Source organism: Hippopotamus amphibius, chromosome 3 (assembly GCF_030028045.1).
Source record: "Hippopotamus amphibius kiboko isolate mHipAmp2 chromosome 3, mHipAmp2.hap2, whole genome shotgun sequence".
NCBI lineage: Eukaryota > Metazoa > Chordata > Mammalia > Artiodactyla > Hippopotamidae > Hippopotamus > Hippopotamus amphibius.
In genome coordinates, this window is record NC_080188.1 from 7,968,695 (window position 1) to 7,994,981 (window position 26,287).

General features: G+C 35.0%; 1 protein-coding gene across 1 annotated transcript in view; it reads left to right on the forward strand.

Moving 5' to 3' along the window:
- TBC1D19 (TBC1 domain family member 19) overlaps positions 1 to 26,287 on the forward strand; it is a 142,861-nt gene that overhangs the window by 65,498 nt on the left and 51,076 nt on the right. The window contains exons 10-13 of the mRNA XM_057727769.1: positions 2,233 to 2,271; positions 4,026 to 4,138; positions 12,854 to 12,928; positions 16,198 to 16,260. Coding sequence (XP_057583752.1) covers positions 2,233 to 2,271; positions 4,026 to 4,138; positions 12,854 to 12,928; positions 16,198 to 16,260 — 290 coding nt within the window. The remainder of the gene's footprint in view (positions 1 to 2,232; positions 2,272 to 4,025; positions 4,139 to 12,853; positions 12,929 to 16,197; positions 16,261 to 26,287) is intronic.

Consider the following 26,287-nt stretch of genomic DNA (forward strand, 5'->3'; position numbering starts at 1 on the left):
CAGCCCCTTCCCTTCATCCCTTTACTTCAGGAATGAAGCATTGGTAGAACCTCTCCAAGAACCAAATGGCCATCACCCAAGCCTTCTTGCATTGCTAGAACATGGGCAAGCATTTTCTGTTTTTGTTCTTAAGGGCCTGGGGATTGCTTGCTCAGGAGATGAAGCCTGTGATCACGTGGCCTGGTACATTGCCACACGGCACCAGCGTGAGGTGATCTTTCCAGGCCCTGAACCCTGGGGCCTGCTTTGCATTCTTATGGATATAGGTATGATCGGGCATCTCCTTCCAGAACAAGCCCATTTCATCACAACTGAAGATTTGCTCTGGAAGGTAGCCTTTCTCTTCTATAAGTTTTCTGAGAAAGTTTTTTTCTTCTGAGAATGCTGAAGCGGCCTCAGCATCAGCCATTGCTGATTCTCCCGTGACGTCTACGTTCTTGAGGCTGCAGCACTTTACGTAGCCAGTCAGCCATCCCTTACGAGCCTTCAACTCCTTCGTTCTCCTCCGCCCCCTCACAAGAGTGCTCCCAGAGGCTAAGTGCTTTTCCACACATCATTGTGCCACCAACAGGGATATGCTTCTGTGACATGTCCTCCAGCCACACGCTTGATGCCTTTACAAGCATGTTGTCACGAACCAGAGACCATTTTTGCTGTTGTAGGGGCAGCACAAACGCTTCCACAAATTTCAGCTTCTTTTTGCTTTATTCTACAAATGCTTGATTCATTCTTACTGATCGTATGGCCCACCTTGGCGAGAAACATGCCACTTTCAAAAGATCTAAGATTTTAATTTTCTCTGTGCTCCCTCTTAGCCTTTGAGGGATTGTTTTGACCACATAATTGCTCTTTAGGAGCCATTTTTCCACAGAAACGAAGGGTACACACAACCTAAGTGACAGATAAATGACACACAAGGTGAAAAATACTCACACACAAGAGCAGGAGGTAGACGGAGGATCCACGAAGGGACGGGAGCTGCAGTAGGTATGCCGGCACATCAGGTCATTCGCGTGGACTCAGTGTCGTGCTTGGCACACAGCAAATTCAAGTTTCGCTTTTTGGAACCTTCTGGATTTTTTTTTTTTCAAATGTTTTCAGTCTGCGGTTGGTTGAATCCACAGTTGGCTGGATCCACAGATATAGAGGGCTGACTGTTGTCCATGGTGCTCTGAATATTCTTGTGCAAGCCTCCTAGGCACATAGGTATACAGTAAGATGCGTACCTGAGAGTGATGTGCTGCTGGCTGTTGTGGGACGTGCGTGCATTATTGTTGGTAGATGTTGCCAAACAGTTTTTCAAGGTGGTTGTACTGATTTATGCTCCTACCACCTTTATATGAGAAGCTCATTTGCTCCGTTTCCTTTGCATTTAGAATTGTCAGTCTTTTTCATTTTAGCCTTTGTGGTGGGTGTGTATTTCATAATGGTTTTAATTGCATTTCTCTGATGACCAATATGGTTGAGCATCTTTTCATATGTTTATTGGTACTTTGGATTACCTCTTTTGTAAAGAACCGGTTCACAGCTCCTGCGTGTTTGTGTCAAATAGTTGTCTTGTTTAAATTGACTTACCAGGAAAGTGCTTTGTATGTTCTAAGTCCAAGTCCTTTGCTGGATATATGTACTGGAAATATAGTCTTCCACTCTGTGACTTACTTTTTCACTCTCAGTGGTGTCTTTTGATGAACAGGTGTTTCTTGGTTTTAATATGATCTAGTTTAGGAGGTTTTTTCCATTATGATTGATATTTTAAAAACCAATCTTTGTTTCTCCCATTTAATCTTTTTAAATGGCATTTGTATAGTGGGATTACCTATATAGTATTAAAGCTTTTGTTAGATTTGCTTTCATGATAGATTAGAGCAGAAGTAGGGATTTGCAAATGAGGCTATCAATAAGTTTTGTTTTTAGGAAAAAAAATCAAAGATGAATGGACAGAAACATTTGTGTTGTGAGAAGATATTCTGTATTATTTTAACAAAGGAAAATTAGTTTATCAATTTTTTTCTTCTGATTAAATATACATAACTTCCTTTTCATTTCTATAAACAGCTTAGAAAAAAGATTTTTCTACATATAAAGATAAATATTCTTATAGCTTCCTGTAGAGCCCTTCAGCTTTGAAAATAATTAAAAGCATCAATACCAGAAAAAATATACATAATATTGTTCTAAACGTGGCTGATTATATTTGTGTCAAATTATTTTATTTTATTTTATCATTTTTAGAACTTTTTGAAAATGAGCATGTACGTATTGGGCAAAAAGGTAAGCTTTTGATGATATTTATTTTAATTTCTGAAAAGGAGACAATCTCAAGTAAATGTCTGTATCATATACCCTCAACTGGAATTTAGTCTCTGGAAAGCTAAAGGCCTAAAAAGGAATAATATTTAACAATGTAGATAAAACAATGGGACTCTTTATAAAGAGGGGAAATGCATGATTTTGGCTTTATCAATAAATGTCAGATAAAGAAGTACACAGATGGTTTAGTAAAAAGGAAATGATAAATGCAGGCACACATTTCTCAAGAATATTAGCTTAATCCATTGAGCAGTAGAATTTCATTTGAAAATCAGAGGCAGGTTCTCTCTTTGATGTGCCCACACCCTTCTCATTAGTGTTAACAGGAATATGCTTCTGCATCAGGAGAAGATAATAACTGTCACACTTCCTAGCAGCTGTTCACAATGGTGGGACTTAATAACTGAAGCAGCTGTTAGCGTTCTGGAGAATAAAATTTCCCCATCTTTTGAAGATTCTTTATTTTTATAAATCCTGTTTTGTCTTTGAAATATGAAGTGCAGGTAAGTCATTATGTCAGAATGAACCTTTTATGGCAATTATATTTTCATGTTCTAAATTCCCTAGTTCAATTTTTCAGGATCCTATTTATTTAGAAGACTGCATTTGTATGATATGATATTGTCATTAAACACAACTGCAAGTGAAAGAATATGTTTTATCTCTTTTTATTTCATGTGGTCTCTGTTTCTTTTGGTCTTGTCATTTTCATTTAGTGTAAGATTTTTTTTCCTTCTTTTAAGAAGAAAATATAAGAAAACAGTAGTGTTAGACAAATATCAGCAGTTGTCTAGTATTTCTTTCTTTTTCTTTTTTCTCCTGCCTCCTTGTTAATATATATGCTTTATTGAGATAGAATTCAACTACTGTACAATTCACCCCCACCACACATACAATTCAGTGGCTGTTAGTAAATTCACAGTGTTACGCAACCATCATCAGAGTCTATTTTAGAAGAGACATTTCATCCCCCTGCCTCCCGCCAGTATTTCTTCTTTTGTTTTTATTTTTTTTTAATTTTTTTGTTTTGTTTGTTTGTTTTGGAGGGGGGCTTAATTTCCAGACTTAATAGCTAGTATTTTCATTAAAATAAAGATGACAACAAAAGGATAATATATTAATTTTGTGAGCTTGACTGCTTATGAGTAATATTTGGCCTTTTTAAAAGGTTATTGGATATTTTTTGTTTTTACTTCTTTAAAAATCCCTCTTTTCTGTTGGTTTTGGCAGATAGCTAAAAAGTCATCTAATAGAATGGATATCTACATTCTTTAGAATTCTTAGTCATAATACTTCAAATAGCATACCACTTCCAAATACTAGAACATTCATGACTCAATAGAATACGCACAAGAAATTTAGGGTTTCTGTAGGTATGACTTCATGTGATCATAAAATCCAAAAATTATTCTATATATGCATCACTAGTTTCAAATCTATGGAGCCATAGTTAAAGCACAATGAACTCAAGGTACCTACATTAAAAACTTTCACCTGGTGGGGTAGGAGGTGGAGGAGCTTACGACTTGAAACTTACAGGGCTGAAAATAAGACCACATCAAAAATCAGAGAGTAAAAGAAGATTGTTAAGATATAATGAAATTGTGTTAGATATAAAGTTGAAATGTTAGCTTCCCAAAAGATTTTTAAAGATTTCAGTGCTGTTTCTTACACTGTGAATTTGCTAATGAGGTTTTAATACACCTTTTTGACAGTTCTAGCAGAACAAGACAGTGCTGCTGCTCAACAGTACGTCAGACAGGGAAGCCCCACCGCCCTGAGAGCTGAGCTATGGGCTCTCATCTTGAATATTTCCAGTCAACCCGAGGTAAGAAGAAAAAGGATGGGCCAAATTTGATATTTGCTTTTCAAAGAGCGGTATTCAAAATAGAAATATTTTTTTCTTAGTGTAATATTTACTGCCTTTTTAATTTTCAAATTCACTGTAGTTGGGAGTTCTAAGACAAGATTAACATATAATTTAATCACCATGTACTTAACATAGAAGTTTTTGTTATTAATAATTAGTTGGACAGTGTAAGCCTATACATACAACAGAACAATAAGTAAAATGTTAAGAAGTGGAGTCCACCAATTTAGATCAGTGAAGATGTATGGTAGAACTGGAAGTTATTATAGGGAGAAATAAAGATGGACAACTCGATATGTGTAAATGAGTACTTTGTCCCTACAGTTACTTTCGAAATATGCATGATTTTTATGGTTCTAAAAGTGGACAGATTATGTGGGAATGTTATTTTTCTAAGTATAAGAACATTATATTTTAGGAAATAAAATGAACGTGAAGGGAAATCACTAGCAGACAGGTAGTAGACTCAATAAAGAAAAATGTGTAAGACATTGATTCTTTTTGAAATATTTTGGAGAATTTTTTTTTTTTTTTTTTTTTGCGTAAGCCCACTTATTCTGTAATTCATCTATTTAAAGATTTTAATAAATAGCAAACTAATAGTTCCCTAGTCTAGTGGTTAAAAACATGGGTTTTGTTTGGTATTATATGACCTAATTTCAGCTGCTAGCTCTCCCAACTTATTTGAAATAAGTCACTGAGTGAGTTAAATTTCTTCAAACTACAACTTAATAGCAATAATAATTACATATTACATATAATTATGTTATAAATTAATTATAATTTATAATAATACAGTTGTTAAAAAAATCAAACATTACCTTGTTTTTATAATAAAATTAGCTTTTATAATAAAACTACACCTCTAACCTTTGCAAATTATACATGTATGCTTGTGTGTGTGTGTGTGCGCACGCGCGCGTGTTTTAAATCTGCATCTCTGAACAGCACTATCAAAAATCATTTGCTTCCTTTTTGAAAGGATAACCTTGTGATTTATTTTAGAGCAGTTTTAAACCAAATAATGCTGCTAACCTTTTGAGGTGACACTTTAAAAGTAACAGTTTACAGAATGGTTTTAAGTGTACGTTGGGCATTTTTTGTGAGTGTATCAACTCCTGTAGAAGAGGTAGTAATTCTTGTCCTAATCTAGCTGTGTAGATGACCTACCAACTTCACTGATCAGGAGCTAAATTAACGTCCTGTCTCTGCAGGGGAACCAGCTACTGCTATGATTTCAAAAATAGATTTAGAATTTTTCCAGAAGTATTGTTGTAGAATGAAAGTAGTAATCTCATATAATGACTGTATAATGTTCAAAGGAAGTTTTTACATTTGGATTCTGGGGTTAATAGTTATCTTGATTTTCTATATTCAAAATGACAAATCTATAAATAGAAATTAATATTATCAGAAAGGCAATCTTGATTTTACTGAATAAAACACTATCACTTACACTTATTTTCACTGTAAAAGTGTGAACAAACTATGGCAGTTCCAAAATAATTATTGTAGGTGGTATATTAGAGGGGGAGGGGGAGAGAGGGAGAATACTTACTTCTTATGAGGAATATCAAAACGTTTTGTTGAATTACCTTTTTTTAGCAAGGTTTTTTTAAAAAAATATATTTATTTATTTATTTATTTATTTGGCTGCATCAGGTCTTAGTTGTGGCACATGGGATCTTTGTTGTGGCATGTGGGATCTTTCGTTGCAGTGTGCAGGCTCTTAGTTGCAGTGCGTGGGCTTCTTTCTAGTTGTGGCGGGTGGGCTCGAGAGCGTGGCCTCCAGAGCACAGGCTCAGTAGTTGTGGCTCGTGGGCTTAGTTGCCCCACGGGCATGTGGGATATTAGTTCCCCGACCAGGGATTGATCCCATGTCCCTTGCATTGGAAGGCAGATTCTTAACCACTGGACCACCAGGGAAGTCCCTATTCAATTACTTTTCAGTCACTTAAAATAAGCTACACAAACAAATGCGTCATAGTTGAGGAGTTAGAGAGATAAATGGAGTATTTCAAATTTCACACTCATAAAGCTATTTTTAAAATCTTCCCTCGACAGAAAGACTTGGAATTTAATGCTTTAAGTTCCTAGCAGTTAATTTATTTAGTACTTTTACTAGAATATTATTTAACTTTGATTTTTTTTCTCTTTTTAAGAAAATATGTGATACATTTAAAAGACTTGCTTTTATATATTTTCTTTTCTCCAGATCTGTAGATCTCTGGATCAAAATATCCAAATTTAGTAAACATTATTCATATTTAAATGTTTTTGCTTAATTTCAGTTTGCTAATTAAAAGAAGATAGAAAATTGTATTATACTTTGCTCTAGGTTCTTGCTTACTGATAAAGTAGCAAAGATGAATATTAACATTTAAGATTTCCTGTAATGATTTCACAGTAAGATTCTTCACAACCTGACCTAAAGTTCTGCAATAATGCCTGACCCATCCCAGAACTTTCTGGTCAGCTCACCTAGTCTTCCCTGTTTCTGTCCTTCACTCTCCTCGATCACTTCTTTTCAGAGTCTTAGCGAAAGATCTCACCTTCTCTTACCCAGATAAAATAGAAATCATCAGAAGGAACTCATTCAGATTCCTTCTACCAAAACTGTAAACTTAATTGCATTAGCACCTCTTCTTGCTTCCTCTACTTTTACATCTAACTTGTGAAAGAAAAGTCTATGCTAGATGCTCCTACCTCCTTAATCCCATAAATCATCCAGTCTGGCATGACTATAACTATCCTAGCTAAAGTTGCCAAGGAACTATGGCCACATTTTAGTCTTTACATCTACTGCATTTGATACTATTATCTACTCTGCCCTTGATATGTTCTTGGTCTTTAATGTAGTTCATCCTGTTTTCTTAGTTCTTCTTTCCCTCTTTTTCTTTCTCTTTTTTTCAAGTCTGCATTTGGGTTCCTCTGCTAGACCTCAAGTGCTTGTATTTCTCAGAATTCAATTCTGATCCTCTTTTCACCCTGCACGTTTTCCCTGGACTGTCTCATCCACAATCACCTTTTCCGTAACGGCTTCAAGTCTGTTTTCAACCAAACTTTGTCTTAAGCCTAAAACGTTTATTTCCAGTTTCCTACAAAACTCTAATACATGCTCTAAAAGTATATCAGACTCATGATATCTAAAAGAAAAAGATAATCCTTACCTCAATATATTTGTCGTCATCCAAGAGATGCTGAATTGCCTCTCTTCCCACCATGCGGTTCTCTCGCTGAAAAAAAAAAACCTCCTCAGATTTTGTCCTCTTGGACACTCTATTCTTCTTTCACATGCAGTTTATTCTATCACCTTTTCTGAGAAGCCTTCCTAACGTCTCCTCTACCTTGTCTTTTCCCAACTCCATCACCACTACTGTTAGATACTTCCTTCTTTTTTCTTCCATCATAACCAGTGCAGGCAAAGACTTAACGGAGAAACACATACCACACTTACATTATTTGGTTACCTCCCTTTCTGGACCGAGTACCTGAGGACAGGGATTTTTTCCGTCTTCATCATCTGTAATATCAGCATTTTGTACAAGTGTCTAGAAATGGTCAGCTCATCTAAATGCTTAATGAACAATTACGTATAAAATGTTAGGGCTGTTCTGTGAGTTCTTTGACTTCCTGAGAGTATATTTCCTTTTTTCTTTAGTTAAAAAGATAGTGTAAGTCTGCATAAAATATCAAATAGATACATATACTAAAGTTTAAATATTCTCTGATGCTAAAAATTTGGGCTGCTTTGCTTTTCAAAGATTGCTTTTTACAATTATAATTTATTGCATTTAAATATCTATTTTGCCAGAGTTTATACAAAATACTCTTAAAATATCCTATTATTATTGGTAATTGTTATATTTTATAAATTCTTGTCTTATAATATCTTTGGTATTAGGGTAATGCTGGCCTTATAGAATGAAGAAGTATACCCTCTGCTGTTCTCTGAAGGAGATTGTAGAAGACTGGCAAAATTTCTTCCTTAAATGTTTGGTAGAATTCACCAATGAACCCCTCTGGGCCTGGTACTGTCTGCTTTTGATGGTTATTAATTATTGAATAAATTACTTTAGTAGATGTAGGTCTATTCCAATTGTCTGTGTCTTCTTGTGTGAGTTTCAGCAAATTTTCTCTTGTTCAAGTAATTGATCCATTGCATCTAGGTTATCAAAATTGTGAGCAGAGAATTGCTCATAGTATTCCTTTATTATCCTTTCAATGTCCATAGGATCTGTAGTGATGTGTCCTCTTCCATTTCTGATTTGGGTAATTTGTGTCCTTTCTCTTTTTTTCCTTAATTAGCCTGGCTAAAGGCTCATCAGTTTTATTGATCTTTTCAAAGAACCAGCTTTTGGTTCCAAATTTTTTCTCTATTGATTTCCTGTTTTCAGTTTCATTTATCTCTGCTCTAATTCTTATCATCTCTCTTCTTCTGCTTACTTTCAATTTAATTTGCTCGTCTTTTTCTAGTTTCCGAAGGTGGCAACTTGGGTTATTGATTTTAGATCTTTCTTGTTTTCTAATATATGCATGCATTCAATTATATAAATTTCCATCTAAGCACTGCTTTTACTGCATCCCACAAATTTTGATAAGTTACCTTTTCATTTGGTTCACAATATTTTAAAATTTCTCTTGAGATTTATTATTTGACCCATGTGTTATTTAGAAGTATGTTGTTTAATCTCCATGCATTTGGGGATTTTCCAGTTATCTTTCTGTTATGGATTTCTAATTCAATTCCACTGTGGTCTGAGAGCAGACATTGTATAATTTCTATTCTTTTAAATTTGCTAAGGCTATGTTTTATGACCCAGAATGTGGTCTACCTTGGTGAATGTTCCATATGAGCTTGAGAAGCATGTGTATTCTGCTCTTGTTGGCTGAAGTAGTGTATTGATGTCCATCATATCCAGTTGACTGATCGTGTTGTTGAGTTCACCTTTGAAGTTACTGATTTTCTGCCTGCTGAATCTATTTCTGATGAAAAGTGTTGAAGTTTTATTTCAATTGGAAGTGCATGGTTTATTTAATAAATGATGCTAATCACCATCCTTCTGAAAGAAAACAGTCAAACTTTTGTCTTACTGTATATAAAAATAAATTCCAGGTAGGTTATAAACATTTAAATTAAAAATATCAATTTTAGAAAAAATTAGAAAAATATTTGTATAAACATGTGGTGTAGGAGAGCCTTGCCTAAGGGAAGCAAGAAAATCCAAAGACATAAAGAATTTTTTAAAATGTGTCAATGTATACCATAAATAAAAATCAAACAACACATATTAATTTGAAGAAAAAGCATTTGTAACACAAATGACAAAGGTTAATCCTCATTGTAGAGTCTGACAAATTAATAAAATAAATGTAATCTAATAGAAAAATATGTAAATCATTGAAGTAGAAATTCAAATGGCCAGTAAGTGTATGAAAGAATGTCAACTTTATTAGTATTTGGGAAAGTGCAAATTAATACAACAACAAGATAACCATTTTTCATCCATGGAAATGTTAAAATGGTGAAGATATAGGTAAACTTTGTGCTTTCATGGGTTGCTGGTGGGAATTTGAATTGATACTTTTTTGGAAAGTAGTTAGGCAATTTGTAGTCCACATAAAGATATTTACGTATAGCCTTCAGCCTACAATCCTACCTTTGCCAGGTTATCCCATAGCTACAAAAGCATATATGCACGAGGATATTTATTGCAGTATTTGTAGTGGCAAACAACTAGAAACAACCTGAGTAACCATCTGTAGGGGAATAGTTAAATAAATTGTGATACATCTGTAGCACAGCTTTAAAAATACTAAAGTGTGTGTAGTTATTAGAAAGATATGAAGAGATGACCATGATATATACTAGAAACTGAAAAATAAGTATAGAATGATTCCATTTTATGTTAAAAAAAAAAAAAACAACTAAACCCCTTAAGTACGATTATATATTTGTATAAGCATGGAGAAAAATATGGAAGAATACAAATTGCAAATAATGTTACAAATACAATACAAATAACATTAGTTTCATCAGTGTGGTGAAAGGGAAGAAGAAAAGATTATTACTTTTTCTTTATTCAGCTTTAGATTGTTTCACTTACTTTAATGGTCATATATCAGTTTGTAATTTTAAATTTATTTTATTTTTAAAAACAGACATAACTCTAAACATCTTAGCTTTTCCACTGCGTTTGCTAGAAAACATTAAAGTATAATACTATGCCCTTTGCCAGTTGTCAAGGATTGATATTTGAATTAGGTGCTATTCCTGCCTTTAAAAATATTCTTTGATTCTAGCCAGAGAGATGGATTTAATAAATACAATAGAAGGTAAATAAAGTAGTAAAATGATTTTGCTTTAGGTAAGAAATCAAAACAACATGAGAACAAAGTAAGGCTTTTTAATTAAAATTAAAATGACCAAAAATAGCCAGTAAATCCCTAGATTATCTTTATACAAAGAGCACTTTGCCTCAAATCAGAGAAATTGTGTATTAAGCATCTTTCAAGACAGAGAAACTGTGTTTCAGGAAACGTAGGGCTGGACACCACTCTGCCGAGGCAAATGCATGCAACAGATATTCTTCTTTGTCCCAGACGACCTGGTCCCACAACCCTTATCTGAGGGAGTATCTTCAGAAAGAATCACACAGACTGGGGTGTTCCGATGGAGCCAAGCAGTACTGGGATATGGGCGGAAACCAGGGCTAAAGTGCCTAAGAGATGGAGGGATTCGGAGGAACACAGGGATCAGCTAAAGTAGTGAGATGATATTTCTATCTCTCTGTAACACAACTGCTACCCACTTAGTCTTAACCTTTTTTTTTTAACCTTTATTATTTATTATGAACACCCTGACCAACTATTAGCCTGAAGCTTAACTGGATTACATCTTATGTCCCTCCTTCCTCTTTTCCTTCCTCTGTCTTGTCTTCTTTTTCCTTTTCTCCCCTCTTCTCTCCTTCCTATCTTTCCTCTCTTCCTTTTCATTTCTTATTCTCTATTAAATTAAACATTAGCCTAATCTTATCACTGCTTAGAGTTAGACTTTTTAATATTATAATACCATAGTCTCTTATTTTTTAAAAACTGATTTTTTTGCTATTACAAATTTTTTTTTTTTTTGGCTGCATTGAGTCTTCGTAGCTGTGCACAGGCTTTCTCTAGTTGTGGTGAGTGGGGGCTACTCTTCTGGTGCATGGGCTTCTCATTGTGGTGGCTTCTCTTGTTGCAGAGCAGAGGCTCTAGACACACAGGCTTCAGTAGTTTTGGCGTGCAGACTCAGTAGTTGTGGCACACAGTCTTAGTTGGTACGAGGCATGTGGGATCTTCCTGGACCAGGGATCGAACCCGTGTCCCCTGCATTGGCAGCTGGGATCTTAACCATCGCGCCACCAGAGAAGTCCCACAACTTTTTTTAATTTTTATTTTGTATTGGAGTATTGTTGATTAACAATGTGTCAGTTTCAGGTAGACAGCAAAGTGATTTAGTTATACGTATACATGTATCTATTCTTTTTCAAATTCTTTTCCTGTTTAGGTTATTACAGAATATTGAGCAGAGTTCCCTGTGCTATAACTGATTTTTATTTTATTTTTTAAAAGCCTGGACTCAGATGTAAAGAAAAGTACACTGCTGAGTCTATTGATCAATGTCATTAAAAGTCCTAAACCCTTCTTATTGTCCATTAGCCAGAGGAGATGAGAGTGTTTCTCATTATCTTTTGGAAACTTATATACCTTCTCAAGCTGTGCTTAAATCATGTAGAGATTAACTACATAGGATTCTGTATATTTTGAACTAAAAAATGAATAATAAAATATTTTTCTTCTTAAAAAAACCCTGATTTTTTTCATGTGCTCTATGATTGCTTTTACTATCAGGGATGATTTAGTATGTTTAAACTTTCTTATTTAATAATAATTTAGGTATAAGAAAGGCAGTATAGTCATTCTGGATTTTTATATAGGTTCTGGGGCTTTCCTGAGATCAAATCTTACTACCTTTGTGGCCCTGGACAGCAAGTTACTTCTTTCTCTGGGCCTCAATTTCTCAAATGTAAATGGGGATAATAATCATTGAACAGTTTTATTTTGTTGGTATGGGATTAAATAGATTAACTCATGTATAGTGGGTAAAACAGTTCCTGGCACCGAGTAATTACTTAATAAATACTGCATTTGCTATTAAAGTTGAATTACAGTTAATCAATTTAGCAAACATGGATTAAATACCCACCAGGTACCAGATTTTATCTTAAGGGATGGCATTGGGTCTATTTATTGATGATCTACTATTGGCCAGGCAGGGAGACTGTGACGGTGAATAAAATAAAATCCTATCTTCTTAGTGTTTATAATACTATTAATGATCATTATTTATTAAATGCATTATTTATTTGAGGCTGACTTTATAAATGTGATTGACTTTTTTTATTTAACATCTTATTTTATTTTTTTATTTTTCATCTTTATTGTAGTAGAATTGCTTTACAGTATTGTGTCAGTTTCTGATGTGCAACAAAGTGAGTCAGCCACATGTATACATATATCCCCATATCCCCTACCTCTTGAGCCTCCCTCCCACCCTCCCCATACCACCCCTTTAGGTCGTCACAAATCTTGATTGACTTTTAATGTTTTTGTTTGTTTTACTTTTAAATCTAGGATATCTTGTATTATGAGCAGCTTAAGACTAATGTGATACAACATGACCTTTTGGTGGACAGTTTAATTTATAAAGTAAGTAAAAGCATACATAGTTTTTCCATTCCATTAATATCATTAAGCAATTGTTGAGCGTCTTCACCATGCTGGGACTGCACTATGTGTGATGACACATGTTAACCTTGAGAAATAACTTTACGTGATTGCTGTCTTACAGAGGTAAAGTTGACCTTCACAATTTGCAGTTTCTGTTCATTGTTATCTTCTTTCCCTTTGACACTGTTCTTATAATCCTTTCCTGACCCTCCCGTTTATTAAGAGAATGATAAGCATTTCTTGTCCTTATAAATTCAAATTTTCCACACAAACTACATAAGAAAGAAACTAAAAGGAAAATGAGATTATGGATTTTTTTTATCTTATTTATCTCACCATCTTTAGGGCCTGCTTATTTATTTGATTGTATTGAAGTCATGTTTTATTTTTAATTTCTTTTAGTTTCTAGACATATAGTTAAGCACATCTCAAGTTTTAGAATAGGGATTCATTGAGTTTTTGTTTCCAGGCATCTGATATTAAGTTGAGAGTCGAGATGTAGATGCTGAAAACATGGTATAGGGTATGACTGATTCTGGACTAATAATTGGGTTGTTTGAAAGACTTGAATTTTAGATTTAGAACTTGTAAGACAGAGAAGGGCATATTATTCCAGATCTCAGAAACAGGGGAGAGAAGAACCTAAAGATTTGTCTGGGTAGAACATAACCGAGGTTAATAGTAACAGTGACTACTGGCATTTAATGATTGCTTCCTGTGTGCCATACATTGTTCCGAACTCTGCATAGATTGTCATCTGATTCTGATAGCTACCTTAGGTGGTAGACACCAGTATTGGGGCTGTAAATGATAAATGCAGCTTTTCCTGGAAAAAGACTTGCATTTTGAAGAATCCTGCATTAAAAATAATAGAGCTTATAGGAAAAATAGGGTTGGGGTAGCTTTTGAAACTTTGCAACCAAAGTGCTAACAGAAACAATAATTGGGAGATGAATTGGTCAGCTCAGGCAGGCTGCTCCCGCAGAAATTATTAAAAATGTACAAAAATAATAAACTGTAAGTGCTAAAATAATGCCGATAGAAGTGGTGCATAGTGCCATGGGGCTGCTGTTCAGGTGGGCACAAGAGGAAGTGCAGCAGTTAAGAGACGTACAAGGCTGGGGATATGCCTCTCTGGAGAGGGGGCCCCCTGTGCAATTATTTATTTTCCATTCTCTTGAAATACAGTTATAAGGGCTCATGCCTTTGGAAAGCTTTCCTTTCCTGCTGAAAGTTATAATTCTACTTCTGCTGTTCTGGCTTCACTTTCTTAAAGAAAAATCGCACACGAACCAACACAATTTCCATGTTATACTGATGTCATTCCCTTACTCACCAGCCACATATTGATATATGCGTTATGGCAAAACAGGAAGTACAGTTATTTTACCATTTTACAGAGGAGGAAACTGAGGTAAAGAAAGAGTAAAGAAATTTGTTTAAATTCATATATTAAGTAGCAAAGCCAAGACTTGAATCTAGGTAATCTGACTTAACAACCATACCTTTAACCACTGTGCTCTACAGAGAGGAAAGATGAGGAGAGTTAAGAGGATGCAGTCTTCTGATGAAAAGTGTTGACTCTTACAAAAGTTTTTACATAGATTTGGATCACATGTACTACTGTTAACTTTGAGGTCAAATGATTGTGCTTAGGGGATTATTTTAGCAACAGCCTAAGAGATCCTTTGGACTTTAAGACCTTCAATCTCCTCTCTGTTTAAATGAGAGAAGATTTACAAGAGAAGTTCAAAAAATCCAAGAGTGCTAGAATGAGAGTTCTCTGTTGCCAACATGAGTTTCAGTTAGAATCAGTAAAAAAAAAAATCTGTCATGAGAAAAAGGTAAACAGATTGTGTCTGAAGAATTGAATATAAGTTTTGGTAGAATCAATCCTGACTGTCCACATCCTGAGTGTTTTCAGGAAGGTATCTGTCTGATTGTTTCTGACTTGTGTTAGTTGAGCTCTGCTGATCTTATTGGAGCAACTCCAAACATTATTAAAGTCAACCTTTGAGGGAATGAGCATTTTTAAAAGTTATTTGAAGTTTTATGACAACTCCCTTTGGCAAAGACTCATTTTTAGTTTAAAAAATAAAGTAGAATTATTTTAGTGGTTAAAGAAGTTAATGAAACAAGGGAATGCTTAAATACAGGACACCATCAAACCCTCCCTAAGCTAAAATAAATAATGGTTCTCTCTGGACTGCATTTTTTTCCCCACAAACTTGCCTTGAATCCACACCATCTACAGTTTTCCACCACTTACTATGTTGGACAGTTGATCTTTCAGTTTACATCAGTGTTTCTCAACCTTTTCTTCATTATTATGCCCCTAAAGAGAAAATTTTCTCTAATATAAAAGATTAAATACCAAAGAATGAGATTTTGTTGGGTAGGGATAAGCTTTGGAGGTCCACAAACCATTGTACTATGTAAAAATTTTTGATCCCCTTAGAGGCAACATCATCCTCGTTGAGACTGCATGATCTCTACCTCTGCCCATGTTGTGACTTAGAATGGCTCCTTTCTTTTCTCTTAGTCTGTGTCTTTCAGTTTTTCCAGACTTAGCACACATTCACTGCCTCCAGAGTCACCCACAGCTCATTTTATCCTCCTATAATTTTCACTTTGATCAATAGCCCGATTGAATTTTGTAGGTCAAGCAACATTATCGTAGATTTCTGCAGTATTTCTTTGTAACTGTTCCGATATTTCTACTGTGTATGTTTTCTTGCTGGTGAGACTGAAGATAAACATTGTCTTATTTGTTTGTTTACTAACAAGCAACGACTTGCAAGTGAATAATCACAAAAACATGAAAGATTTTTGGTATTTTGAGAGAATGGCAAGAATGTGGGCTTGAACAGTGGAAGATGAGATTGGAACAGTAATTTGAGGCCAGGTTGTTATGGTTGCTTTTGGATGTTGTCATTGCATCTGCTTTTCTGAATTTAAGACACCTAAATATTAGATTTAAAAGGAGATAAAATTGAAATAAATAATAAGGATAATACTAATGGAACTAATGTGAACAGTTTTGAAGTTGAATAATGTGTCACATATATTAAAGTAAATTTATAAGTTTACTTGTGATAAGTCCAGTGATAAAATCTAATTGAGAAGTTTATAATCACACATAAAAGTAATAAAATCATTGCAGTATTATTTCTAGATGTTGCATGTATGTCTTAGTATTATAGACGTTCATTTGGGTTCTTTTCAGTGCTCTCTACTTTTAATTATAGGATGTGAAATTGACAGCAAGCAATGATGATTATTATTTTGTATTCGAAGATTATTTATATCAGGTAAGTTGAAAAATTAAAATATATAATATTATTGTTTTAAGTTCTGTAACTCAGGATACTTTAGAAGATATCTCTTTTGTTAACTGAATCCTCCTGAAATTCACCATGTTTATTTTTTATCAAATTAAATGTTCTAACTTTGGGATAAGGTTAACTTTTGTTCTTACATGGGACTAAGTGGGAGAGTAAGACCTACATATCTGCTCCAACCAGGAGAGGTATAGGCACAGATTTTTTTTTTTTTCTTATTCATATATCCACTCTTTTCTAGATTCTATTCCCATATAGATCATTCAGAGTATTGAGTAGAGTTCCCTGTGCTATACAGTAGGTTCTAATTAGTTATCTGTTTTATATGTAGTAGTGTGTATATATCAATCCCAGTCTTCCAATTTATCCCTCCCCCACTTCCCCCTTGGTAACCATCAGTTTGTTTTCTACATCTGTGACTCTGTTTTGTAAATAGGTTTGTTTGTACCATTTTTTTTTTTAGATTCCACATATAAGCAATATAATATATTTGTCTTTGACTGACTTACTTCACTCAGTATGACAATCTCTAGGTCCATCCATATTGCTGCAAATGGCATTATTTTGTTCTTTTTTATGGCTAAGTAATATTCCATTGTATATATGTACCACATTTTCTTTATCCTTTCCTCCATTGATGGACATTTAGGTTGCTTCCATGTCCTGGCTATTGTAAATAGTGCTGCAGTGAACATTGGGGTACATATATCTTTTCAAATTATAGTTTTCTCCAGATATATGCCCAGGAGTGGGATTGCTGGATCATACGGTAGCTCTGTTTTTAGTTTCTTAAGCAACCTCCATACTGTTCTCCATAGTGGCTGTACCAGTTTACATTCCCACCAACAGTGTAGAAGGGTTCCCTTTTCTCTACACCCTCTCCAGCATTTATGGTTTGTAGAGTTTTTGATTAGGCACAGATTCTTAAATTTGAACGTCCAATTCATATTTCAGTCATCCCAAGATGTTTAGAGAAAGCATTTTACATGATGTTTTTCTATTAAAGGCCTTGGCTAAATAATTGTTTTGAAATCAGTTTGAAGCATTGTGGTTACTCTTTGATCATCTCATATGCTGATATTGTTGATGTTTGGATTTACCTAGGTCTTTTTCATCTCTACTAAAATAGAAAAATCTTATCACAAATAAGAAATACGTAATTTATGTAGAATTGCTTAAATGATACTCTGTTTTTAAACATCACATAGATAGATAGATAGATAGATAGATAGAGGATTAATAACTTGATTTTGAGTTAATGTCAGTATGTTTCATGGAGAAAATATCTAGATTCCACATGGAAATTTATGCTTCATTAACTGTAAATCAGTCCCAGCTGTCTGGATTAGCAGGTTTCTGATTGGTAATAGTGGTGATTATTGTGCGTCTAAGAGAAAAGATTCTCTTAAGAAGGTTTAATTAATCATATTTTCCAAGAACTAAATTCCAACGATTTTATAAATTTTATTTATAAAATTAAAATTTGAAATAACCCTGGAAACAATTTTAAGGGAATTTCGGTGATTTCAAATATGCCATTAATTTTTTTAATTTAAAAAAACAGTAAAGATTTAAAATCCCATTCTTTAACATATAGTTATTAATTAAAAGTTGGAAAATATAAAAATCTAAAAGTTTATTTACTTATTTAGCTAATATGTAGCCTGGTACCTAATTCTTAGTACTCAGTAAAATTTTGAATGTACAGTAAAGTTAATGCTTCATTTATATAGTAATGTTTGATTCTGTACTTAAGAAAATTGAGGGGAAATTATCACTTTTAGTATTGTGTCATAAGGAGGTCCACAGAACCATCCCTAGCAGAAAAATCAAAACCAGTGAAAATTATTTTAAAAACAAAAACATTTAAAGTATCTGGAAACTGTTTTAAGGTCATACATGAAGTCAGCAAATAAAAAATACATATATATTTATTCAAGAAAAGCTACTAAATCTCAGAACAGTCTGTAGTGCTTGAGCCGTGATGCACTCTCTCCCTCCCATCACCCCCAGATCATCACGATGGAAGCTTCAATTCAGCTGAGTGTGGCCAGGGAGATGGGGTTCCCTTTCTTTATAACTTCTAGTCAAGGGCTGCAGCATCTCTGTAGGAGGGGCAGGTAACCAGTATTTCTCATACTCCTCAGCTGTGTGTTGCAGATGCCAAATTCCAGAAGAATGCTGCCAAGAAGTCAGGGGCTCCCTGCCTCCAACTCATAGGGCAGACCTCTGTCAAGAGCAGGTTTGAGTAACCTCCAGACTTGCATTCCCACCAACAGTGCACTAGGGCTCCCTTTTCTTTGTACCCTCACCAACACTTGTCTTTTTTTGTCTTGTCTTTTTGATAATAGCCATTTTAACAGACATGAGGTGATAACATATTGTGGTTTTGATTTGCATTTCCCTGATGATTAGTGGTGTTGTATACCTTTTCATGTACCTTGGCCTTTGTATGTCTTCTTTGGAAAACTTCTACTCAATTCCTCTGCCCATTTTTTAATTGGGTTTTTTGGTTTTTGTTAGTGAGTTGTATGAATTGTTAATATATTTTGAATATTAACCCTTATCAGATATATGATTTGCAAATATTTTCTTCCATCCTGTAGGTTGCCTTTTCATTTTGTTGCTTCTTTTGTTTTACAGGAGCTTTTTAGTTTGATGTAATCCTACTTATTTATTTTTGCTTCTGTTGCTTGTGCTTTATCATCATATCCAGGAAATCACTATCAAGACCAGTGTCAAGAAGCTTTTTTCTGTGTTTTCTTCTAGTTTTATGATTCAGGTCTTATATTTAAGTCTTAAATCCATTTCAAGTTCATTTTTGTGAGTGGTGTAAGATATGAGTTTAATTTCATTCTTCGGCATATGGTCGTCCAGTTATCCGAGCCCTATTTATTGAAGATACTATCCTTTCTCCATTGAGTATTCTTGGCTCCCTTGTCAGATATTAGTTCACTATTTATGTGTGGTTTATTTCTAGGCTTTTGATTCTGTTCCATTGGTTCGTGTGTATATTTTTATGGCAGTGCTATACTATTTCGATTACTATAGGTTTGTAGTATAGCTTGAAATCAGGGAGTGTGATGCTTTGTTACTGTTTCTTGAGATTGCTTTGGCTACTCAGGTTCTCTTGTGGCTCTACAAATTTTAGGATTGTTTTTCTATTTCTGTGGGAAAAATGCCATTGGAATTTTAATACGCCTTGCATTAAATCTATAGATGGCTTTGGGTAGTATGGACATTTTACCAATGCTAATTCTTCAGATTCGTGAACATGGGATATTGTTCCATTTGTTTGAGTCTTCTTCAGTTTCTTTCATCAAAGTCTTGTACTTTTCAGTGTACAGATCTTTCACCTCCTTGGTTAAATTTACTCCTTAGTATTTTATTGTTTTTGAAGCTGTAGTGAATGGAATTGTTTATTTCTTTTTCAGATGTTTTGTTGTTGGTGTATAGAAACACAGTTGTTTTCTGTATGTTGATTCTGTATACTGCAACTTTATTGAATTCATTGATTAGTTGTAGATTTTTGGTGGATTCTTTAGGATTTTCTATGTATAAGATCATATCAGCTGCAAGTAAAGATAATTTTATTTCGTTCTTTCCTATTTGGATGCCCTTTTTTTTTTCTTTTTCTTGCCTGATTGCTTAGAGTGGTCTTGTAAAATACACCAATCAATTCATGTTACTTGTGACATTAAAACCAAAAAGACCAAAATCCTTCAGAGGCCTACATGACCCTGCATGCACTGGCCCACATCTCCAGCCTCCTTGTTCACCTCTGCCCTGACGCTCTGGCACTATGTATTCCAACCACTCTGATCCTTTCCTCGTCAAGTTCACTATACTTCTTTCAACCTCAGGGCCATCAGACCTGCAATTCCTCTGATGTAAAACACTGTCACCCTCCCCACTTCCTCTAGTAAATTCCTATTTTTCCTTCAGCTCTCAACTAAAATATCACTTACTCACATATACCTTCCCTGACCTACTCCCTGCTTCCCAGTACAAACACACGCACAAGGTTATGGCCATCTAAAACGTGCTTTTAAAATCCTATGTAGTATTTTTCATGTGTTTTATGTATAGTACTTATTATAGCTTGTTTGGTCATTTTATAATTGCCTTTCCCATATAAATTCCATAAGTGTTTGGTCCTCATTGTCCTTTCTAGTGCATAGTATGCTGTGGATACTGAAAAATTTACCTTAACATCATATACTTTTTTTATTGATAGGATTTTTCATTGTTGAGAAGGAAGCTTTCTTTTTTTATCTCAAAGCTTAATATTAATAATTATTGGCTGACTAAGGTTTTACTGTCATTGTAGAAGGCTCTAGATTTCCTTTAGTTAAGAGTTTAGTTCCAGATGCGATAGATCTTTTTTATGAACTGGCTCCTAAGCAAAACATATTAGTTAATGTTGCACAATATTAAAATTATGAAACAAACAAAACAAAAATTTTTGGTCCTTCCTATGATAACTATTTTCATCATGAACCTGGAAGTACTATGACATTAAACATGAATACATAAATTACAATATCAACCGAAGGCCAATAATCATATGATTTATAGTGTGTTGACTATTCTACTTCATTGTGTGAGCAGAGAAAGTGTAAATTTAACAATTTCATCCCCTTTGGTGACTGGAGAGAAGAGGATTGTCAATTTTAAGTTACAACTACAAAGGCATTTTGGGATGTTGGTAAAAGAGACTTGCCAGGCAACAAATCTGCCTCATTTGATGAACAGGGTCAGTAAGGATATCATTTTAAATGAGAGTAGTAACAATTTCTTCAAATAGTGCCAGAATTAGCCCTTGAGGATATATTCATTTTTGTGTACCACATAAACTTGGGAAACTTGTAAGTGACTGAGTCTGACAGAACCATTTATAAACAATGGACGCATTCTCTGAGAAAAAGCAGAATGATCATCGCTAAATATTTATTGATCCTTATATGTAAATGATACCACCTTTGATGGGCTTACATTCTACCTAAGGAGGCAAAAATGTTTTGAAATTGTTTTAAAGTGTTTATGTAAAGCATTGGATATTAAATAAATTAATATCACAGATCATAAGTACTATAGGAGTGTGTTTTACCTTTTATTTTCCATTTTTATCAATATTTTAGTCCAAATTGTATTATTTTTATATTTCACATAATTTTTTCAGTCATAGATCTCATGGCCTCTGCTACTTTTAGTACTTTGTAAAGCTTCAATGTGGATCTTTATCCTTATAAATAAAAGGGTAATTATAACACCTAAGTTCTGTCTTTGAGAATTATGCAGAATTAAATTTTCCTTATGTGGATAGTTACTAAGAAAATATTTTCTATGAACATACCTTTTAATAATTAATTTTATAATTAGTCTGACTTACCGGAGAGAAGTTCATTTGAAGTAATAAAAATGTATGTAATTGTATGCATTTAAAACTATATAGTCAGAAATTGAGCTCTGATTTTTCTCTGGGAAAAAAATTTTATCTCTGTATGTGTGTGCACACATACTCGTATGTATATGTATGTGTAAGATAAGAAAGAAGAAAGCCTTTTCTTGTCGCTAATTATAGGCTTTCCTTTGGCAGAGCTGCCTAGCAACAAACTGCTCTATGGGAAAATTGTTGATTATAATGGAGTGAACTTAATGTTTTTGGCATGCTCTGTGTCATAATCAATATGTTGGGTTTTGTGACTAGGCTACAAAATTAAACATCACGTGGCATTGTTGTGTCCATATATAGATGAGAAAACCTCCATTAGTCCCTCCTGAAGGAAGATCTGAGCCTGTGTTACAAGGATACACAGGCAGTCTTCTGAGTGACTCATGTTAGTTACCTACATTTTATAGGCAGCAACACTGAGCATTATAGAAATATTGTTTTGAGTAATAAGTCAACTTTTTAGTATTCCAAAGTTTAGTTTTTATTTTGCATAAAATTCTTAAAAGTACTTCATTGTGCTGAAAGTTTTAAATTATGTCAGAGTTTTAAAATGTGTTCAAACAGAAGACGACCTTATTCCATGAAAGAATATTGGGTAGTTTGCCAATATCATTTTCAGGTTCTTGTACTTAAAGGCATCATGACAACCTATAAAAGTTAACTTTTTGCCCAAAGTATATAAAATATTTATAGGGGAGAATTTTTATATAGTACAAAGAAGACATGAGAATTACTCTTTCTGTTGTGATATTCTCTATAATGATATGCTTGGCTTATCCAGTATGTGGTTAGTAGAAATACTGATATATTAGAATATGCCATAGTTCTGTGTATTTTTTAAGCTCTTTTTTGGAATATAATTGCTTTACACTCTTGTACCAGCTTATGAGGTACACCAAAGTGAATCAGCTGTATTTGTACACATATCTGCGTATCCCCTCCCTCCCACGACTCCCCCCCACCCTCCCCGTCCCAGCACTCCAAGTCATCACCCATCATCAAGTAATTATTTGTATTTTAATGCCATTGAATGTGTTCAAGGAAGGCCCAGATGCAACAACATATCCTCTATTCATGTATTCATGTCAAATTATTGAGTGTCTGTTCTGATACAGGCACTGTGTAAGGTGCTGCATAAGAAGATATTTATTAAGCTCACATTTTAGTGATAAATGAGGGAAAGGCAAATAAGTAGTTATAATATAATTTGATAAATGCTCTGATAGAGATTTATGCAGTGTTCCATGCAAATACAATTAAAGGAGAAATAAATTCTCAGAGTAGTTCAGCTTAGCGGTGGTTTCAGAATAGAAATCTTATATGAAATGTCTGGTTCTTTTTCCTTTATTTTAAAACTTTTTTAATCTTTTTGATTGAAATATGGTTGACATACAATAGTATATTCTTCTCAAGTGTACAACATAGCGATTCGACATTTATATACATTACAAATTGATGAGCATGGTAAGTCTAGTAACCATCTATCACCATACAGAGTTATTCCAGTTATTATTGACTGTATTCCCTGTTTTGTGCCTTACATCCTCACATGGCTTATTTCTTTCATAACTGGAAGTTTGTACCTCTTAATCCTCTTCACCTATTTATTTCAACCCCCCCACCCCCCTCCCCTCTGGCTACCCTCAGTTTGTTCTTTGTATCTATGAATCTGTTTCTGTTTTGTTTGTTTGTGGTAATTTTTTTTTTTTAAGATTCCACATATAAATGAAATCATATGGTATTTGTCGTTCACTGAGGAAGTGTCTGGTTCTTAAAGGCAAGGAATTAGGAGGAGAATGGGAAAAAGAAAAATAGACATGAGCCATGTGCATACGGTGATTAGCGAGGAGAGATTAGCTTTCCATCGCAGTGAACAGCTCTGGCAGTTCAGGCTGGCCTCAACGAGTCCTGATAGAGGGCAAGGCCTGTGTGAACAGAGAGAACAGATGTGAAAGATGTGTCAGTACCATGACCTATCATTATAATCACTTCCTCTTGAATACATGTTCAACTCCCTTGCCCTTCTCCCACTTTCTAGTAGTAATTACCTGACAAAACCTTAATCCTGGTTAAGTACAACTCTCCACCAATTCTGTCGCTGCAGTGTGCATTTGAAAGTGGCTGGAGAAAAACATGCAGTCATGATAACTGGTTTTATTTAAATTCGTGACCATTAACCTCAAGAGAGTCCTTACTTCTGCTTGGCATTTCCACTTCATTTCCCTAGTCCAATCATTCATCCATTCTCCTAGAAGACTTCTCATACCTCCTCTCTCTTCAGATCTCTACCTCTACTCTCTCAGCTAATGATTGTGAGTCCTGTTTCTGAGAAAAATAAAAGCTCTGAGAACCACTCCCCCGTACTCCCACCACGACGTGTGTTCCACCTACCTGCGTCTGCACCCATATACTCAGCTTTGCCTTCCTCTTATTATGGATAAACTGTCTGTGCTTTTATCTATAACAAAGTCAATCCCTACATTTGGACCCTGAAACTCATCTCCCCTTGGTACGCAAAGGCAGTGCAATTGTTAGTTTTTCCATTGTCAATTTTCCCATTTCTATTGGATCACTCCTCTCAGTATACAAACACGTTGTTTTTTCTCTCCTCTGAAAAACAAAGCAAAATAAAGTGAAACAAAAATCTTTCTTGATCTCTCATCCTTCCAGATACTGCCCCATTCCCCTTTTCCCTTATTTGGCAAAACTTCTTTAAAAAAATCTGTAGATATTGTTTCTAAGTCCTATCCTTCTATTCTCTCTTGAACCCTCCTTAATCAGTTTTTTTTTTCCCCAGCTGTCCCTCTGAAGATCACGAGTGATTTCATATTGGTGAATTCCATGGTCATTTCCCAGTTTTCACCTTACTTTATCTGTTGGTCACTCAATCATGGCTTCTCTTTGATTCTCTTTCTTTACTTGGCTTCTAGGATATCATGCTTTCTGGTTTCCTTCTATCTTGCTGGCTGGCATTCTCATTCACCTTTGCTGATTTCTCTTCATCTCCCTGTCGTACCCTGGAGTACCCAAAGGATAAGTCCTCAGACCTCTTTTTTTCCTCCCATCCTTTCCATTGGTGATCTCATATGTTCTCCTGACTTCAAGTACCATCTATACACTGACAACTCCCAAATTTCTATTTGTCTTTAATTTCTATTTGTCTTTTTGGTCTTTCTGGACCTCTCTCTTCAACTCCAGGCTTATTTATCTGGTCCTGGGGACCTGTTCCAAAATCTTATTATCCCAGGCTCATTTGCTGACCACTTTTAGGTTCCTAATTAAAACACATATCAAACTTCTCCCAATGTGCACATGTGAGCATGCATTATCCCTCTTGGCTGCATTATTTTCCTCTGTAGCACTTACCACCATACAACATACAATATATTTTGTTTTTTTCCCTCTGTCTTCCTTCACAAAAACACAAACACTATGAGGACAGAAATTTGTTTTTTGTTTTTTTTTCATTCATGGCTGTATTCTCATCTTTAGAACAGTGCCTGCCACATAGTAGGAGTAAGTACTTGTAGGAAGGAATGGAGGGAGGGAGGGAGGGAGGGGGAAGAAGTAAGGAAAGAAGGGAGGGAAGAAGGGATGGAAAGAGGGAGGAAGAAGGAAGAAACTGCCAAGGTAGAATCAGGGGGATTTGGGTGACTGCCTGAATATGCAGGTTGGGAGAGAAGGAAGAATCAAGAATGACTGAGTTTTCAGACGTTGGAAAGCTATAAGCATGGTGATAATGAGAGTTAAGATTAGAAACACAGCGAGCGCTTCCCTGGTGGCGCAGTGGTTGGGAATCCGCCTGCTAATGCAGGGGACGTGGGTACAATTCCTGCCTCAGTAAGATCCTACATGCCGTGGAGCAACTAAGCCCGTGTGCCACAACTATTGAGCCTGTTTTAGAGCCCGTGAGCCACAGCTGTTGAGCCTGTGTGCTGCAACTACTGAAGCCCATGCACTTAGAGCCCGTGTTCCACAACAAGAGAAGCCACAGCAATGAGAAGCCTCCGCATCACAACAAAGAGTAGCCCCCACTCACCGCAACTAGAGAAAGCCCGTGTGCAGCAACGAAGCCCCAACACAGCCAATAAATAAATAAATTAATTAATTTTTTAAAAAAAGGAAACACAGGAAGGATGTATAAGGTTGGAAGTCAAGGGGACTGGGCAGAGAAAGATTTTTAAAGTAGATTTTTCTTCATAAGAAGATGAGAGCCCATGCCCTAGCAAGAAACTAGACCAAAAAAAGTCTTTGTTTTCTGTTTTTCTCCCAGTATTCTCTAATGATTATAAGTGAGATTATCAGCACTATCTTTATCCTTTATTTATGGAGTGCTTATTAGGTGCCAGGATCTGCTGTAGACACTTTACGTACTTTATAGCTAATTCTTACAACACCCTGTAAGGTAGCTTTATTTCTGTTTTACAGATAAAGAAGCAGAGGCTTAGAGCCCAAACTCATACAGCTACCCGGACCCAGGCTAGGTCCATTCAGTTTCAAAGCCCTGTAAGTCACATTGCTCTTTGATTTATGAAAATTTAA